The 19,350-nt window shown below is 65.2% G+C and overlaps 2 protein-coding genes across 2 annotated transcripts in view; both read right to left on the bottom strand.

Moving 5' to 3' along the window:
• The window catches only part of INTS3 (integrator complex subunit 3), a 43,563-nt gene extending 37,921 nt beyond the window's left edge, over positions 1-5,642 (bottom strand). The window contains exons 1-3 of the mRNA XM_084276936.1: positions 5,374-5,642; positions 2,570-2,653; positions 925-1,008 (exon numbers count right to left, since the gene is read on the bottom strand). Of these exons, the coding sequence (XP_084133062.1) occupies positions 925-1,008; positions 2,570-2,653; positions 5,374-5,466 (261 nt within the window). The 5' untranslated portion in view covers positions 5,467-5,642. The remainder of the gene's footprint in view (positions 1-924; positions 1,009-2,569; positions 2,654-5,373) is intronic.
• A 1,770-nt stretch (positions 5,643-7,412) lies between these two features.
• On the bottom strand, positions 7,413-19,087 carry NPR1 (natriuretic peptide receptor 1; the record flags this gene model as incomplete). The annotated part of the gene is made up of 21 exons (XM_084276794.1): positions 7,413-7,726; positions 8,238-8,329; positions 9,068-9,166; positions 10,190-10,364; positions 10,517-10,709; positions 11,178-11,324; positions 11,411-11,579; positions 12,307-12,462; positions 12,560-12,719; positions 12,846-12,917; positions 13,084-13,188; positions 13,279-13,356; positions 13,453-13,527; positions 13,609-13,729; positions 13,806-13,890; positions 13,972-14,107; positions 14,202-14,293; positions 14,440-14,575; positions 15,489-15,602; positions 16,387-16,586; positions 18,367-19,087. The coding sequence occupies 21 exons, from the start codon at positions 19,085-19,087 to the stop codon at positions 7,664-7,666; spliced, it is 3,189 nt and encodes a 1,062-aa protein (XP_084132920.1). The 3' UTR covers positions 7,413-7,663.
• Between the last annotated feature and the right edge of the window lie 263 nt (positions 19,088-19,350).

The following is a 19,350-nucleotide window of genomic DNA, read 5'->3' as shown; positions in this document are numbered from 1 at the left end:
AACCAAAACTGAACCAGGGAAAAGCTTCATAGCTTCTTAAAGAGACAGTTATTTGCCTCCCACAGTGAAAAAATGATGAATTCTAAGGGGGAAAGAAGCTGGTTAAACTGCTTTCCCAGGTGGCAGCATCTGCTGTGGCCCCTGTGCCACGTGGACATGAGAACAGCAGGAATGGTCCAAGCAAAGTCACTGCCCTGCTACAATAACCACTGCTCAGGGCTGAGTGTCCTGGCCAGGCACCTTCTGATGCCTCCATGAGACACAAAACTTCCCAAACTCTGAATTCCCAACTGCCTGGAGAGCTAAAGAAGAATAATCCCTCATGGGGGAGGTTTTGGTGGATCCTGGGGGCATCAGGAGGAGTGTGGGCAGCAGGTCACAGGAGGGGATCCTCCCCCTCTGCTCTGCCCTGCTCAGGCCCCACTGGAGTGTTGTGTCCAGGGCTGGGCTCCCTGGGATCAAACAGCCAGGGATCTCCTGGAGAGAGTCCAGAGGAGAGACAGAGATGCTGAAGGGCCTGGAGCATCTCCCCTGGGAGGAAAGGCTGAGGGACCTGGGGCTGTTCAGCCTGGAGAGAAGAGACTGAGAGGGGATCTGATCAATGGGGATCAAGAGCTGAAGGGTGGGACACAGGGGACATGGGCAGCCTCTGCTCAGTGTCTGTGGGACAGGACAAGGGGTGATGGGCTCAAGTTGGAGCACAGGGAGTTCCCCCCCAATCTGGGGAAGAACTTTTCCCCAGTGAGGGTGAGGGAGCCCTGGGACAGGCTGCCCAGGGGGTGTGGAGTCTCCTTCTCTGGAGAGATTCCAGCCCCATCTGGACACTGACCTGTGTGCCCTGTCCCAGGGACCCTGCTCTGGCAGGGGGTTGGACCCCATGGGCTCTGGGGTCCCTTCCCACCCCTGTGGCTCCATGACTCTTACCTTCTGAGCCTGAGCAGGTTCAGTCAAGACCAGGGTGAAAAGACCCAGGCAGATCTCTTCGTGCTGGGGGGTTCCTTTGCATATCTGAGAAAGAAAAACACAGTGGTGAGGGGCTGAGATGGGATGTTACAGGAAGGTGAAGAGCCAGGAGGAGGAAAGAGACTGGAGCCCACCCAATGGGTCAACCAGGCACCCAGCAGCCTGGAAGGAATTCCAAGTGGGATGACAAGGGAATAGAGACAACACACAGCCTCTCCCACCCTGGTGATTTTAATTGCATCACATTATGGTATCTCATGGTGTCCAAGGCCAGGTTGGCTGGGGCCCTGGGCAACCTTGTGTAGCTCCAGGCCTGGAGGTTGGTGTCCCTGCCTGTGGCAGGGGGTTGGAGCTCTGGGACCCTTGGGGTCCCTCCCAACCCAGCCCAGTCTATGAGTCTATGATTCTATCACTGAAGGGGGCAACAAACCCCTGGAGAAGAACAAGCAGCAGGTCCCCAAGCCCTGCCCTGCAACCAGTCACCAGTTCTCCCTTCAGCCTTTCCTACCACCTGTTCATCCCGTGGGAAAACCTTTGGGAGAGTCCTGAACCCCAGCCTGGCTTGCTGACCTTTTCCCAGTAAGGGAAGGCAACGTTGCACCACTGACTCCCAACAGCCCAAGGTGTTCTGGGGAGGGAAAAAATGCACCCACCACATCTGAGAGCCCATGAATATGTCACACCAGGGTTCTCCTTATACGGTAACGTCTGCAGCTCCCTGGCAGGGATCTTAAGGCTCCATGGAGTTGGAAAGAAACGCTCCATCCCTCAACAGAAAGGCTGAACCTGCCCTTTTCAGGGGGCTGGTTGTTTGGCAGCCAGGAAAAGGCTGGTGGGAGCAGTGGAGGAGTCTAAAAATACAGGAGAAAAGCAAAGCCCCAGAGTGCAGGGACAGACCCCACGTGTGACACACGTACAGGAGAAGGATGTGGGCAGATCTGAGGAAGGACTCACCCTGTGGGGCAGCTTTCAAATAGGGGAGGGGACAAGGAGTGAGAACTCTGGGAGTCTGGATGAGGAACTTATCATGAGCAGCAGTGGCTCCTGCAGCTGGGAAGGGCGATGGGATCCTGGGCTCCATCAGCAGAGGGGGGGCAGCAGGGACAGGGAGGGGATTGTCCCTCTCTGCTCTGCCCTCCCCAGCTGGAGTCCTGTGTCCAGAGCTGGGGCCCAACACAAGGAAGATGTGGGGCTGTTGGAGAGGGGGCAGAGGAGCCACGGGGATGCTCAGAGGGCTGGAGCAGCTCCCCATGGAGAGAGGGGGTGGGTGCCCCGTCCCTGGGGGTGTCCAAGGCCAGGTTGGATGGGGCCCTGGGCAACCTTGTGTAGCTCCAGGCCTGGAGGTTGGTGTCCCTGCCTGTGGCAGGGGGTTGGAGCTCTGGGACCCTTGGGGTCCCTCCCAACCCAGACCATTCCATGATTCTATGGATCCAGGACAGTGAGAGCCAGGAGAGCACATCAGGCTCCCTTCGGATCCAGCTGCTCCTTGCACCTCACTAGTAGCTCTCCTGTCCTCTCCCCCCCACAGAGCTCTACATGGGTAGAACACAGCAGGAATTCCTTCCTCCAGGCAGGAATTCCCATCCCTGGAGGGCTCCACACTCACATGAGCATTGAGGGCATCGTTGGCTTCCCTCTCCGACAGCCCGTTGGTCAGCGAAGTCACGATGCCCACACATCTCTCCAGCCTCTGGAAGGAAGAGAAGGAGAAACATCCTGAACTGGGAAGAACACAGAGACATGAGCACACCCCACCCAAAACCAAGGTAGAGCAGAGGCCCCTTCAACAACCAGCCAAACACCTGGAGGGACAGAGAAACAGCCGGTGAGGCAACAGCCGCTCTTGGCTCATGTCAAGGCTTTGCCCCTCCTGCCAGCTGGAGAAGCTACAGCTGGATCAACCTCCTGTTATTCCCAGGTTTGGGGTTTAAACACTCCTCTGACACCACTCAAAGGGCCAGAAAGCAAAGGTGTGACTGCTCAGTGACGTCATGCTGACGTCATGTTGGTAGGAGGCCAAGACACGGCGCTGCACAGGCTGAGCCAGCCCCACGTCCCCAGAGCCTGTCACCCAGCAGCTCCACAGCACCCTGAGCTGAGGGAGCTGGGCTGGGTCAGCCTGGGGAAGAGAAGGCTGTGGGGGGACCTCACTGCAGCCCCCCAGTCCCTGAAGGGACCCCAGGAACAGGAGGGGAATGGGCTTGTTAAAGGGTGGATAATGGCAGGACAAGGGGATGGGGTGAAGCTGGAGGAGGGAAGGGGGAGAGGAGAGATTGGGGGGAAGTTCTGTCCAGAGAGAGTGGTGAGGGGCTGGAAGGGGCTGCCCAGAGAGGGGGTGGGTGCCCCGTCCCTGGGGGTGTTCAAGGCCAGGTTGGCTGGGGCCCTGGGCAACCTTGTGTAGCTCCAGGCCTGGAGGTTGGTGTCCCTGCCTGTGGCAGGGGGTTGGAGCTCTGGGACCCTTGGGGTCCCTCCCAACCCAGTGCTGCTCCCTCAGCTGCTCCTCAGAGGATTTGCCCTCCAGCCCCTTCCCCAGCCTGGTTGCCCTTCTCTGCACTTGCTCCAGCACCTCAATGTCCTTCTGATGCTGAGGAGCCCAGAACTGGACCCAACACTGGAGCTGCAGCCTCCCCAGTGCCCAGTCCAGGGGCACAATCCCCTCCCCAGCCCCACTGGCCACCCTATTCCTGACACAAGCCAGGCTGCCCTTGGCTTTCCTGGCCCCTGGGCACACTGCTGGCTCCTGTTCATCCTGCAGCCACCCAACACCCCCAGGTCCTTCTCTCCTGACAGCTCTCCAGCCAGTCTCCCCTGCCTTCCTCAGGCACCCATGGGTGCCCTGGTACCTCAGCATCACCAAACCTGCACTCAGCCACAGCAGCAGCTCCTTCCCAGACCAGATGCTCTCAGGAATGGGGGGAAAAACAACCAGGTTTGGTAACCTGGGGATGATTTTGGAGCCACATGGAAGGTCTCAGCCATGCCAGGCTCACAGAGCTGCACGGGCTCCATACTGGGAACGTTCTGTCCAGACCTGGCCAGGACCCAAAACACACAGGGAGACCAGCAAGTGCTTTGAAAGAATAAAAACACCCTCCAAATAGCACAGGACAGTTTCCAGACCTTGAGACCTCCTCATTCCAGCTACCACCCTGTTTTTCTCCCTCAACCTTAATCCAGAGTGGTATTTTTTCTCCTCTCTGCACCACTGCCCAAGCTCTAAATACATTTGTTTCCATCACACAATAAATAACTTGGCCTTTCCCACAGGTCCAGCAGCTCCCCAGAGCATCTGTGGCACTGGGGAAACCGGCCCCTTCCAGGGGGGGTAGGAAGAGCCCTGAGATCTTGCTGAGCTGACACTGCAAGGGGGGTGCAAACCCACATTACAGAGGGATGTGCCTGCATCACCCTGGTCCCTGCATCACCAGCTCCTCTCCACACTGGGAATCATATCACAGGATCACAGGGGTGGGAAGGGACCCCCAGAGCCCATGGGGTCCAACCCCCTGCCAGAGCAGGGTCCCTGGGACAGGGCACACAGGTCGGTGTCCAGATGGGGCTGGAATCTCTCCAGAGAAGGAGACTCCACACCCCCTGGGCAGCCTGTCCCAGGGCTCCCTCACCCTCACTGGGGAAAAGTTCTTCCCCAGATTGGTGGGGAACTCCCTGTGCTCCAACTTGAGCCCATCACCCCTTGTCCTGTCCCCACAGACACTGAGCAGAGGCTGCCCATGGCCCCTGTGTCCCACCCTTCAGCTATTGATCCCCATTGATCAGATCCCCTCTCAGTCTCTTCTCTCCAGGCTGAACAGCCCCAGCTCCCTCAGCCTTTCCTCCCAGGGGAGATGCTCCAGGCCCTTCAGCATCTCTGTCCCTCCTCTGGACTCTCTCCAGGAGATCCCTGGCTGTTTGATCCCAGGGAGCCCAGCCCTGGACACAACACTCCAGTGGGGCCTGAGCAGGGCAGAGCAGAGGGGGAGGATCCCCTCCTGTCACCTGCTGCCCACACTCCTCCTGATGCCCCCAGGATCCCCTTGTCTCTCTCAGCCCCCAGGACACACTGCTGGCTCATGGCCACCCTGTCACCCACCAGGACCCCCAGGTCCTTCTCCTCAGAGCTCCTCTCCAGCAGCTCCCCCCAGCCTGTACTGGTTCCAGTGGTTATTCCCAGTTATCCTTTGGAGACCCCAAACCTTCCCCAGCTGTTAAAGCTCCACACTCTCTTCTCCCAGCACAGGAAGAAAAGCCCAATGGGAAGCAGGCCAGAGCTGTGTAATGGGGGGGACTGGTGAATACTGGTCAGAGAGTTTCCCAGGCACTGGACAGATGAGTCCTGGGGGTGCTCAGGCGTGAGGTGAGCTCCAGAAACCCACCCCTGGGAGCCCCCCTGCCCTGAGCCCCAGCACCTACCTCCTCCAACTCATCCTTGGCATCCAGAAGAGTGGAGACCAGCAACTTCCCTCCTCCTCCTGCCGTTCCCCCCTTCCCCTTCTGCATCTCCATGGCTGGGGAGGGGGGGGAGGAGAGGGGGGAGGGCAGCCCCTATCCAGGGGGCTTGGCCTGAGAGGAGCCCCCCCTTCGGTTGGGTTGGGGGGGGGAAGGGGGGACGGGGAGGGGGTGCTTTTTGCTTGGTGATCCCCCTCCCCACCCAGCTCTTCCTGCTGGGAGGATGGGGAGGGGGGTGTTAATGGGAAATACCCCCCCACGGAGCACCCGCAGCTGCTGCAGGGAGGGGTGGGGAGGGGGGACGGGAGGGGGGGAGCGGGGACAGCCCTGGCTGCCACTCAGGGGCTGGGGGAGTACAGGGGGGAGGGGGGGAGGGGGATAGAGGTCTGCAGCCCCTCAGCGGGAGTGGGGGGGCTGCTCTTTGACTAGGGCAGGCCTGGGCCCGCGGCCTGTGCCCGCGCCGGGGGGTCGTGCCCTGGGGGGGCCCTACGGGCCCGGCGGCTGCAGGGGGGTCCCGGGGGGGGGGGAGGGGAAGGGGTGCGATGGGGGTGGGGAGGGGGGAAGCTGCGGGGAAGGGGGTCCCGGGACGGAAAGGGGGGTCCCGGTGGGCGAAGCCAGAGGAGCCCCCGGGAGCGGGAGGCCCCGGGGAGCGGCCCCGGGGCAGGGGGGGGGGGAGCGGGGTGACCGGAGGGGTGACAGGTCCCCCGGCGCGGCGCGGCGCGGGGCGGGCGCTGCGGCCACCGCCGGGGCCTGGGCCGGGCCGGGCGGCGGGACGGGGCCGGGGCCGGGGGGGGGTCTCGGTGCCGGGGGAGGGGAGCGGCGGCTCCGCGCCCCCCGCCCAGCGCCACCGACCGGAAGTCACTGAGAGACGGACGGGAGGGCCCGGCGGGAAGAGGAAGCGCGCGGCGGCCGGAAGCGCCCGCCCCCGCCGCCCGCTGGCCAATGGCAACGGGGATGCGGCTGGGAGTGACAGCGCGGCCGGCCGGCTGCGGGGGGCGGGGCCGCGGCGGGCTGCTCGGCCAATGAGGAGGAGGGGGCGGGGCCGGGAGCCTCGGGGCTCCGCGGGAACCCCCGGCGGGCTCGGCCGGGACCCCCGGGACCCCCCCGGGACCCCCCCGGGACCCCGCACGGGCTCGGACGGGACCCCCGGGACCCCCCTGGGACCCCCCCGGGACCCCGCACGGGCTCGGACGGGACCCCCCGGGACCCCCCGGGACGGGCACGAGCGGGACCCGCTGGGACCCCCCGAGACTCCGTGGGACGAGCTCGGTCGGGACCCCCCGGGACCCTCCGGGATGGGCATGGCCAGGACCCCCTGGGACACCCCGGGACCGGCACGAACGAGACCCTCTGGGACCCCCCGGGACCCCGCACGGGCTCGGCCGGGACCTGCTGGGACCCCCCGGCCGCCCCCGGGATGGGCACAACTAGAACCCCCCGGGACCCATAGGACCGGGACCCCCAGGGACCCCCCGGGACTCCCTGGGACGGGCTCAGCCAGGACTCCCCGAGCCCCACTGGGACTCCCCGGGACCCTCAGGGACCCCCGGGGCCAACAAGACCCGGGCCCCCCCGGATCCTGCCTGGGGTGTGCACAGTCGGGATCCCCCCCAGCCCCCCCAGGACGGGCACGGCCCCGCACCCATGGGTGCTCCAGACCCCACCCAGGCCCCCCCAGCCTGCCCACGGTACCCGTCACAGCCCCCACCCTGGCTCCTCTGGCCTCGCAGGACCCCCCCCCCGAATCCCCCCCCACCTCCCTGCAGCCGCTGTGGGGCTGCGGCCGCTCCCAGAGACCCCCCAGTGTGTCACCCATTGCCCCGGGGGCACAGGGCACCTGGGGACACCCCATGTGGGGTGCAGGGGGGGGGGACAGGCGCAGGGACACCCCAGGGACATCCGAGTGCGTACACACAGGCTTTATTACAAAATTAGAGCTCTCCTGACCCCCCCCGCCGGGTCTGGGGGTGTCCCCGTCCCCCCACCCCATCCCCCCACCCCGCTCCTCCGCCAGTGCCCATGGGTGAGGCTGGGGGGGGGGTGCTGCTTGGGGATGGGGTGTGTGACCCCCCCCCACCCCCACCACCCCGGGAGCTGTCGGGGTTCAGCCTGGGGAGCATGAAGTGGGTGGGGGGCACACCCAGCCCCCGGCTGCTGGCGGTGCCCCCCACTTGGCTCCAGCCTGGGGGGGTCTTGACGGTGCTGGGAACAGCCCCGTGGGCCCCGGGTGTTGCTGGGGGGGCTGGGGGAGGGGTCAGCCCCGGGTGCTGCTCCCACGCTCCCCCAGCAACCAGTACGTCCTCACCTTCCCCTTGCCCTGTGGAGAGACGGGGCTGGGGTCAGGGGTGCGGGGGGGGGCATTGACCTGGGGGGTGGGGTGCAGGGGGAGCCCATTGCTTCAAGGGTTGGGGTGTGGGGGGGCCATTGCTGCAGGGGTTGGGGTGCAGGGGGGACCCTTCAAGGGTTGGGGGGGCATCACTTCAAGGGTTGGGGTGTGGGGGGGCCATTGCTGCAGGGGTTGGGCTGCAGGGGGGTCCTTCAAGGGTTGGGGGGGGCATCACTTCAAGGGTTGGGGTGTGGGGGGGCCATTGCTGCAGGGGTTGGGGTGCAGGGGGGGCCAGTGCCCTGGGGGTAGGGCTAGGGGGGGGTCATTGCTTCCATGGTTGGGGTGGGGGGGCCACTGCTACAGGGGTTGGGGTGCAGGGAGCCATCGCCCCAGCAGAGCTGCGGGGTGAGGATGCAGAGGGGGGGATGTGGCTGGGGGGACCCCACGGGGGCAGCCCTCAGGGAAGAAGGGGTGGGGGGGCTGGGCTGTCAGGGGGGGTCACCTTCATCTCCACGTCACCCCGCAGCTCCAGCTCGAAGCAGCCGAACTCCTCCAGCACGGCCTTGGTCACCGCGGAGATGTGGATCTTCAGCGCTGGGATGGGACAGCACCCATGGGTGCTGGATGCAGACACAGCCCCAGCAGCACCCCTGGGTGCCCATCCCATCCCTGACAGCACCCCTGGGTGCTGGATCCAGACACAGCCCCAGCAGCACCCCTGGGTGCCCATCCCATCCCTGGCAGCACCCATGGGTGCTGGATGCAGACACAGCCCCAGCAGCACCCCTGGGTGCCCATCCCATCCCTGGCAGCACCTCTGGGTGCTCATCCCATCCCTGACAACATCCACGGGTGCCCATCCCATCCCTGGCAGCACCCATGGGTGCTGGATCCAGACACGGCCCCAGCAGCACCCATGGGTGCCCATCCCATCCCTGACACCATCCATGGGTGCTGGATCCAGACACAGCCCCAGCAGCACCCATGGGTGCCCATCCCTGAGAACATCCATGGGTACCCATCCCTGACAGCCCCCTGGGTGCCCATCCCACCCCTGACAACACCCATGGGTGCCCATCCCATCCCTGATAACACCCCTGGGTGCCCATCCCTGACAGCCCCCTGGGTGCCCATCCCTGACAACATCCATGGGTACCCATCCCTGACAGCCCCCTGGGTGCCCATCCCACCCCTGATAACACCTCTCGGTGCCCATCCCATCCCTGATAACACCCCTGGGTGCCCCCCCTGACACTCCCCTGGGTGCCCACCCCTGATAACACCCCTGGGTGCCCCCCCTGACACTCCCCTGGGTGCCCGGCCGCCCCTCACCTTCCCCGTTGGACTCCATGCGCGAGGCCGTGTTCACCGTGTCCCCGAAGAGGCAGTACCGGGGCATTTTGAGCCCCACCACACCGGCACAGACGGGTCCTGGGGGACACCCAGTGAGCCCCCCGCCCCCAGCAGCCCCGGGCCTGACCCCTCACTGGGGAAATCCCACCCCCTGGCGTCCCCTCCCCAGTCCCTGGGCTCCGCGGGAGGGCTGGGTGTGTTCCCACCCCATGGGGTGCCCCGGCCCTGCTGGTATGTGTGGGTGCCACATCCCTCCACGGATCCATCTGGGTGCCATGTCCCCATCTCTGTCCCCATCCCCATCCCTGTCCCAATTCCCACTGACCCATGTGGATGCCCCATCCCTGTTCCCATCCCTGTTCCCATCCCTGTCCCTGCTCCCGCTGACCTGTGTGGATGCCTCATCCCCATCCCTGTCCCCATTCCCATCCCATCCCCATCCCAGTCCCCATCCCCATCCCATCCCCGTCCCCATCCCATCCCCATTCCCATCCCCATCCCATCCCCATCTCAGTCCCCATCCCATCTCTCTCCCTGACCCCATCCCTGTCCCCCTCCCACCCCATCCCTGCTGACCCATGTGGATGCCCCATTCCCATCCCCATCCCCATCCCCATCCCCATCCCACCCCATCCCCACTGACCTGTGTGGATGCCCCATCCCTGTCCCTGTTCCCATCCCCATCCCAGCCCCAGCCCCATCCCAGCCCATCCCTGCTGACCCATGTGGATGCCCCATCCCCATGCCCATCCTGTCCCCATCCCGTCCCTGTTGACCCATGTGGATGCCCTGTACCCATCCCCATCCCATCCCCGTTCCCATCCCATCCCCATCCCATCCCCGCTGACCAGTGTGGATGCCCCATCCCCATCCCTGTTCCTGTTCCCATCCCATCCCTGCTGACCCATGTGGATGCCCTGTACCCATCCCCATTCCCATCCCCACCCCATCCCACCCCGTCCCTGCTGACCAGTGTGGATGCCCCATCCCTGTCCCCGTTCCCATCCCCATCCCATCCCATCCCTGCTGACCCACGTGGATGCCCTGTACCCATCCCATCCCATCCCATCCCCATCCCCATCCCACCCCGTCCCCACTGACCGGTGTGGATGCCGATCCTCAGCTTGAGCTGCTGCTGGGGCCGGTGGCGGATGCGGAAGGACCGGACGGCGTCCAGCAGCGCCAGCGCCATGCGGGCCACCTCGCGGGCGTGCAGCTTCCCGTTGCGCACCGGCAGCCCCGACACCACCATGTAGGCGTCCCCAATGGTCTCCACCTGGGGTTGTGATGGTGTGGGGGGGAAGAAGACACCCACCCACCCCCAACCAGGGACACACCATGGGTGCTACGCCCACTCTGGGCTGCCCAACGTGCCCCACGCGCGCGCGTAGAGACGCGCGGCCGGGGCCTCCGCGCGCGCGTCCTCACCTTGTAGACGTCGAAGTTGTCGATGATGGCGTCGAAGCAGGTGTAGAGGTCGTTGAGCAGGGTCACCACCTGCATGGGGGTGCTCTCGGCCGACAGCGCCGTGAAGCCCACGATGTCGCTGAAGTAGATGGTGACGCTGTCGAAGGCCTCGGCCTGCACCGTCTCCCCCCGCTTCAGCTGCTCCGCCACCGAGCTGGGGGGGTGGGTGGGGGGGGAATAAGGGGTGAGCACAGCCCCCCCAAAACCTCTCCTCAGCTTGTGGTTGTGCTTGGGGGGGTCTCTCAGGGGTGTTTGGCTTTGTAAGGACACCCCCCCACCCCCAGCTCTGAGGCACGCTGGAGGATGGGGGTTGGCCCTGCTTCTCATGAGGACTCCCACCCCCAAAGTTGTGCTGGGGGTCTGGGGTCTTCCCTGGTCCCTTCAGGTACCCCCAAGCCCCAGGGAGCCACGGCAGGGGGTCTTTGGGGTCTCCAGCCCTCCAAACACCCCCAGACCTGAACCACGCTGGGGTCCCCATGCCATGCAGCAGCCCGACGGCATCCCCAGCCCCTCAAAACACCCCCCACCCCAAGCCATCTGGGGGGTCCCCAGCCATGCAAGGTGTCCCGGGGTGGGGAGGGGGGGACACAGGGGGACAGGACCACCCCCCCGGGGTGCTCACTGGGGCAGGATCTGGTAGAGGAGAGCCTCAGCCTTGCGCTTCTCCTCCAGGTAGGCCTGGGTCCGCTCCTCCACCAGCTCCTCCAGGTTGTTGGCGTACTGCTCCATGCGCGTCAGCAGGTTGTCCAGGATGTTGCTGCTGCTCTCCCTGGGGGCAGAGGGGGGTGAGCACCCTCACTAGGACCCTTTTTTGGGGTGACCCATCACCCTCAGGGCTCGGGGAGCCAGGGGTACCTGTTGAACTTGCGGAGCTGGACCTTGATCTGGTTGAAGTCGGGGCGCTCCAGGACGTCCTCGGCCCAGCAGTGCTGCATCAGCTGGCCCAGCTCCTCCATGTGGCACCCCACGTTGGCTGAGGGGCGGAAACTGGGGCGCTCCCCACTCTTCACCCGCTCAATGATCTCTGTGAGGCCAAGCACCCATCACAGCAGGTCTAAGCACCCATCACAGCAGGTCCAAGCACCCATCAGCGAGGTCAACAATCCATCATCTGACCCAGTAACCCATCAGCAGGTCCAATGACCCACCAGCAGGTCCAATAATCTGCCAGCAGGTCCAACCACCCATCAGGGAGGCCAACCATCCACCAGCTGGTCCAAGAACCTGTCACAGCAGGTCCCACCACCCAACACAGCAGCTCTAAGTATCCATCAGCTGGTCCCACCACCCATCAGCTGGTCCAACCCCCACTGGCAGGTCCAACCATCCATCAGTTGGTCCAACCACCCATCAGCTGGTCCAACCATCCATCACTTGGTCCAACCACCCACCAGGAGGTCCAACTACCCATTGGCAGGTCCAACCACTCATCAGTTGATCCAATCACCCATCAGCTGGTCCAACCACCCATCAGCTGGTCCAACCATCCATCACTTGGTCCAACCACCCACCAGGAGGTCCAACCACCCATTGGCAGGTCCAACCACTCATCAGTTGGTCCAACCACCCATCAGCTGGTCCAACCACCTAATGGCAGGTCCAACCATCCATCACTTGGTCCAACCACCCACCAGGAGGTTCAACCACCCATTACTTGGTCCAACCACCCATTGGCAGGTCCAACCACTCATCAGCTGGTCCAACCACCCATCAACACACCCCCAGCACCATCACCCCACCCCTCCCCTCACCTTTAGGGCTCAGATCCAGCCCCTCCACGTAGAAGACACCGTTGCGCAGGGCGATCTCTTGCAGGATGATGCCGAAGCTGTAAACGTCCCCCTTCTGCGTGCCGCGGGCCGGCGGCGACTCCATCCGCAGCAGCTCGGGTGCCGTCCACAGCTTCTCTGTGGCACCAGGGATGGGGAGGGGTTCAGGCTGGGCAGGGAGCCCTGGGGAAGGGGCTGCTCCTGGATGGAGGAGGAGGAGGAGGAGGGTGCTCACTGGCGAAGAGCGCGTGGGAGTCCTCGCTGTCGGGGGCCACGCGGAAGCTCTCCAGCCCGTAGTCGGTGATCTTCAGCACGAAGCGACTGTCCACCACGCAGTTGGAGGACTTGAGGTTCCCGTGGGAGACGATCACCCCGTTGTGTAGGAACTGCATCCCCTGGCAGGGCCATGGGAGGTCACACCTGGCTGTGTGTCCTCACCCGCCCCCACCGTGGGACTAGGGGATCCTCCCCCCCCCCACCCCCCAAGGGAACTGGGTGCCCTGTGGGAAGCTCCTGGTTACCTTGACGATGTCATGGGTGAGGGAATAGCGGAACATCCAGTCCAGAGTGATGCTCTCGTTCTCCAAGATGTCCTGGGGGTGTGAGGGTCATGCTGTTGTCCTCCCACCACGGATGGTCCCAGGATACGGGGGGGGGATGGTATCACTGTCCCTCCCCACCCCAGGTATCCCTCCCACCCCAGGCAGAGCAGCTCTGGGCAGCCCTGATGCTGGGAAGATGCTCCAGCCAGGGTGGTACCTGGAGGCTCCCGCGCGGACAATACTCGGTCAGGATGCAGATGTTGGGGGGGTCGGTGCAGGCGCCGATGAAGCGGGTCAGATGCTCATTTTGGACATCCCGCATCTAAAGGGAGGGAGTGGGGAGCAAGGGGGGTGGGGCCAGGACCCCATCCCACCCCACCCCGGGGGGGACGCGGGTCACGGAGCCACCTACGTGTTTCAGCTCGAACAGGATCTTGCGCGTCAGCTCGATGCGCTTGCGGTTCAGGTGCTTCACGGCCACCAGGTTGCCCTGGGGAGACACGGGGTGGGCGGTGGGTGCTGGCTGGGGTGGTGGGTGCCCGTTGGGGGGGTGTGGATACACCATACCTTGTGGCTACCCCCATACCTTGTAATACGCCGTCTTGGCGTAGACCTGGAACTGCCCCTCCGTGGTCATCAGCGAGCCGTAGTTGGAGCCCCTCTGGGGAATGGGGACATGGGGTGAGCCCGGTGGTCCCTCCCCATCCCTGGGGAAGGGCTGGGAACCCGGGTGGGCGCTCACCAAGGAGAGGGTGAGCTTGCTGCCCGCGCTCCGGAGGTGCTTCTCCAAGCTGCTCATCTGCACGTCCTCCCACCGGATACGCCACAGCTCGGCCGCCAGCTCCTTCTCCAGCTGCAGCTTCCTGAGCCAGGAGGGTGAGGTGAGGACCCCCTCCCCAAACCCCCCACCAACCACCAGCTGTCCCTCAGAGCCCTAACCTGTAGATGAAGAAGGAGGTGATGGTGATGGCCAGGAGGATCAGGCTGACCACGAGCGACAGGACCTCCAGGGTGGACAGGCTGGCTGCAGAGCGAGGGGAGGGCGGTGAGGGGCTGGTGGGTGCTTGGGGTGGGGGTGGGGGGGTCTCACCCCAACACCACTCACCTTTGCGGCACAGCGGGTCGCTGTTATCAAAGCCGCAGGGGGGGACATCAGAGGGGACCACGTTCCCCGGCCACCGGATCTCACGCCCCGGCACCATCTGGATCTTCTTGGTGGTGCCGTTGTAGTTGGCCACGATCTTGGGGGGGGTGGGGTGTGGGGGGGGCAAGAAATGGGTGGGAAGGGGCCCCCGGCCGCCCCCTGGGACCGGCTGCCCCCGCGCTGGGGCTCACCTGGAAGTCCCCTCGGGCAGGGTCCATGTCCCACAGGGAGTAGTCGCTCTCCCGGTCCCCGTTCTCATCGATCTTCAGGAAGCCGGTGACACCTGGGGACGGAGGGTGAGGGGCTGGGGTGGGGGGGTGGGAGCACATCCCCAGCCCACGGTGGGACTCTGATCCCATCATATCACCCAGGGGAGCGGGGAGGGTGGGGTTTGGGGTGGGGGCTGCCCCCGTCCGGGCCGGGGCTCACCGTAGAAGGTGCGGTTCCACATCTGGCGGGTGATGGCGGAGGCGTTGGTGAGGGAGCCGCCGCGCTGCAGCGTCTCGTTGACGGCCTGGGCGTAGAGCAGCACCCCGTCGTGGAAGGCGGCCGCGATGAAGTTCATCTGGAGGCACCGCGGGGACGGCTCGGGGGTGGGGGGCAGCTGGGTGTCCCCCTCAACCACACACCACCCCCTGCCCCCAGATCCCAGGGGCTACAGGTCATCCCGCAGCCCCGCGGCCACAGCGGCGCTGGCTCTGTCCTGTGCCCTTGGCTCCATCCCATGTCCCCTTGTCCCCTTGTCCCCAGCTCCATCCCATGTCCCCTTGTCCTCTTGTCCCCAGCTCTATCCCACATCCCCTTGCCCCCAGTTCCATCCCACATCCCCTTGTCCCCTTGTCCCCAGCTCCATCCCATGTCCCCTTGTCCTCTTGTCCCCAGCTCTATCCCACATCCCCTTGTCCCCAGCTCTATCCCACATCCCCTTGTCCTCTTGTCCCCAGGTCCATCCCGTGTCCCCTTGTCCCCAGCTCCATCCCACATCCCCTTGTCCCCAGGTCCATCCCACATCCCCTTGTCCCCTTGTCCCCAGCTCCATTCCTTGTCTCCTTAACCCCAGGTCCATGCTGTACCCCCCTCTCCCCAGATCCACCCCTTGTCCCCAGCTCCATCCCACGTCCCCTTGTCCCCAGCTCCATCCCGTGCCCCCTTGTCCCCTTGTCCCCAGCTCCATCTCACATCCCCTTGTCTCCAGGTCCATCCTGTGTCCCCTTGTCCCCAGGTCTATCCTGTGTCCCCTTGTCCCCAGGTCCATCCCACATCCTCTTGTCCCCTTGTCCCCAGCTCCATCCCTTCTCTCCTTGACCCCAGGTCCACCCTGTACCCGCCTCTCCCCAGATCCACCCCTTGTCCCCTTGTCCCCAGCTCCACCTCACATCCCCATCTCCCCAGCCCCATCCCCTTGTCCCCAGGCCCACCCCACGTCCCCTCATCCCCATCTCCAGGCCGTGCCCCGGCCTCCCCACCCCGTGTCCCACCAAGCCGTCCTTCATGGAGAAGTTGAAGTGGGCTCGTGCCTCCTCCTTCAGCCGGGCCAGGAAGGGCCGGTACTCGGGGTTTTCGGGCTCCTTGTAGGTGATGATGGTCACAGCCTGGGGTGGGGGGGGGACAGTGGGTGGTGGTGGGGACAGCTGGACCCCTCCGGGGATGGGGACCCTGCCCGGTCCCCTCAGGGATGGGGGTCCCAGGTGGGGGTTGCCCATCCTCCTGCCCTGTCTCTGCTCCAGGCAGCGCCGGAGCCGCGACCTGGAGCCATTAACCCCATTTCCTTCCTCTGCCACCAGCAGCAGAGGGAACGGGGTGGGGGGGGCTGGGGGGGGCTCCCCCAGCCCCCCTACCCACCCCCCCCTCCATGCTGGGGGATGTACACATTGGGGGGCGGGGGATGCTTGGGGGGGGTTCCCATGTACACACAGACCCCCCCCCCCAAACAAGGCTCACCTTGGGGTGTCTACACATTGGGGGGGGGGATGCCCAGGGGGGTTCCCATGTACTCCCAGACCCCCACCCTGGGCTCATCTTGGGGTGCACACACATTGGGGGGTGGGGGGATGCTTGGGGTGGGGTTCCCATGTACACACAGACCCCCCACCCTGGGTATACACATTGGGGGGTGGGGGGATGCCCAGGGGGGTTCCCATGTACACACAGACCCCCACCCTGTGCATACACATTGAGGGGGGGGATGCCCAGGGAGGGTTCCCATATACTCACAGCACCCCCCCCCGGGCTCACCTTGGGGTGTGTACACATTGGGGGGGGATGCCCAGAGGGGTTCCCATGTACACAGAGACCCCCACCCTGTGTGTCCACATTGATGGGGGGATGCCCAGGGGGGGTTCCCATACACTCCCAGCCCCCCCACCCCGGGCTCACCTGGAAGGCTTGCCGGGCGCTGGCGTCGTGCCTGTCCCCCCGTTTCCAGGGCCGCTGGGGCTCGGGGAAGCGGGTGCCCTGCAGGCTGGCCCCGAAAATGTCGATGTAGAAGAAGGCGTAGTCGCCCCCGGTCAGCCCCTCGCGCCCCGCCGCCAGCATCAGCTCCCGCAGCGTCTCCGGGGCGCAGCACACGTAGATGACTGGGGGGGGGGGAATGGGGGGGGGGAGATGGTTCATGGCACCCCCCCCAAGAACCCCCCCATCCCACCCTCCCAGCCCTGAGGGGACCCCAAAACCCCAGCTCAGCATCCTGAGGTGGTGGGGAGGGGGGGTTGGTCCTGGTCAGTGTGTGATGGGGGAATGGACACGCAGCGGGACACGCTGCTGGGTGGGGTGCTGGGGAGGTGCGGGGGGGGTGTCCCCTGCTGCCTGTGCCCCCCTCCCCGTGCCCTGCCCGCCTCTGCCCTCCGCCCCGGGCGCCAGGCTGAGGTTTCCTGTTTTCCTGACTGGGTTTCCTCCTCCTGCAGCCCAGATCCTGGCACAGATGGATTCCCCGTGCCCTGCTGACCCCCCCCACACACACCGTGCGTTTCAGCACGGGGGACACGGTGCCACAGGGACCCCCAGGGCGCTGCCTGGGATGAGCCACGGCTGTGCCACCCCCTGGGACCACGGGACCCCAGCGCAGCCCCCGTGGAGGCCGAGCAGCAAGATGGGGAGGCTGGGGACAGACGGACACCACCCACCCCCCGCCACCCGCGCCCGCTGCCACCCAGGGGGGTCCCACCGGGGGGGGTGGGGATGGAGCCAGCCTGAGGCAGCGGGGTGGGGTGGCATGGGGGGGGTGGGGGGGTGTGAGGGGGTCAGGGAGTGGGGCTGGGGCAGCACACGGGTGTGGGGTCACGCTGCGTGTCCGTGGGCAGCCGTGTAAACCCATGTAGGGTGCAAACCCGTGTAGGGTGCACACACCCGTGTAGGGTGCACACCCGTGTAGGGTGCAAACCCATGTAGGGTGCAAACCCATGTAGGGTGCACACACCCATGTAGGGTGCAAACCCATGTAGGGTGCACACACCCGTGTAGGGTGCCCACACCCGTGTGCGCCTGTGTTCTGCTGTGAGCAGCCTGGACCACCCCTGTAGAGCCTCACACACCCGTGTAGAGCCTCACACATCCATGTTGAGCCTTGCACACCCATGTAGAGCCTCACACACCCATGTAGAGCCTTACACACCCATACAGAGCCTTGCACACCCGTGTAGAGCCTCACACACCCGTGTAGAGCCTTGCACACTCATGTTGAGCCTCACACAGCTCTGTAGAGCCTCACACATCCATGTAGAGCCTTGCACACCCGTGTAGAGCCTTGCACACAGCTGTGTAGAGCTTTGCACACCCATGTAAAGCCTTGTGTGTCCATGTAGAGCCTTGCACACCCGTGTAGAGCCTTGCACACCCGTGTAAAGCCTCACACACCCATGTAGAGCCTTGCACACCCGTGTAGAGCCTTGCACACAGCTGTGTAGAGCTTTGCACACCCATGTAAAGCCTTGTGTGTCCATGTAGAGCCTTGCACACCCGTGTAGAGCCTTGATCACCCATGCAGAGACTTGCACAGATGTGTAGAGCTTCACACAGCCGTGCAAAGCCTTGCACACCCGTGTAGAGCCTTGCACACCCGTGTAGAGCCTTGCACACCCGGGCACACCCACACCCCTCCTCGCAGAGCCACACACACCCATACAGAACCACCCCCACGCCCCCCCACCCCATATACCCACCGGACCAGCATCTCCCTCCTCACAGCCCCATCCCACCCTCCCCACAGCACACTCCATGCACCGGGTAACCTCCCCCCCGCCACCTCCACCCCACCTATGTGTATGTGTGTGGCTCCCCCTCCCCAATCCCCCCCCTCCACCCCACCTATGTGTATGTGTGTGGCTCCCCCTCCCCACACCCCCTCCCCAAAGCACTCACTGCGCCCCTTCTGCTTGATCTCCTGGATGATGAAGGAGAAGTTGCCGCCGTCGCGGAACACCACGTCCATGACGGTGAGGTTGCGCAGGGTGGGCAGCTGGACGTACAGCCCCTCGGCGGCGAAGAAGTAGGGCCGGTCGTCCACCTTCTCATCCCAGTAAACCAGCAGCGCCCGGCGGGTCCAGTTGAAGCGCCGGTGGAGCTGGACGCCCAGTTCGCCCAGTTTGCGGTGACTGGGGCCGGCGCGGGTGGTGAGGCCGAACTCCTCCCGCTTGTCGTCGAAGCCGTGGGCCTCGGCGCCCGCCGTCACCAGGGGAAGCCGCCAGTGGCTGGTGAACCGGGCGACGGGCGCTGCCGTGTAGACGCACCCGGGTCCCAGGAAGGCGTGGGGGTGATGGGCCAAGCGGAGGTCGACGGCGGCCAACGGGGCGGCCATCTCCGAGCAGACCCCGTGCCCGTCCTCGCTGCTGCCGAACACCCAGCGCAGGGTGATGCCCGGCAGTAAATCGGGCCGGGAGTTGACGGCGGCGGCGGCTAACCGGACGGCTGGACCCACGCGTGGCCAAGCCCACGGGTAGGTGAGGTTCCGCTCGGGTAACACCACCGCCAGGGTCAGCGCCGGGGCGGTCGTGGCCCCCGTCGTGGTGGTGGCCCCCGTCGTGTCCCCCCCCCCCGCCGCCACCCTCACGGCGCCGCAGAGCACGGCCAGCACCGCCAGCATCGCCCACGGAGATGAGTGGCTTTTCCCCCCCGCGGCGGGGCTGAGCCCTTCCCTCCCCCCCCCCCCCCCACACCCCACTCCACTCCCCTCCCTGTCTCTCCTTCCCCCCCCCCCCCGGTGACACAAAGGGGCCGTTATCATCCACACCGAGCTTAACTCCTTCCTTCCCGCCTCCCCCCCCCCCCACACACACCCCCCCGGCATCCAGCGGCTGCTGGTGGGGCCGCCCCGCGGTGGGTGGTGATATTCCCACCCGTGGGAAT

The sequence above is a fragment of the Gallinula chloropus genome (genome assembly GCF_964237585.1).
Source record: "Gallinula chloropus genome assembly, chromosome: 29".
NCBI lineage: Eukaryota > Metazoa > Chordata > Aves > Gruiformes > Rallidae > Gallinula > Gallinula chloropus.
Note: the sequence above shows the minus strand (reverse complement) of the source record. Positions and strands in the feature narration are given on the sequence as shown.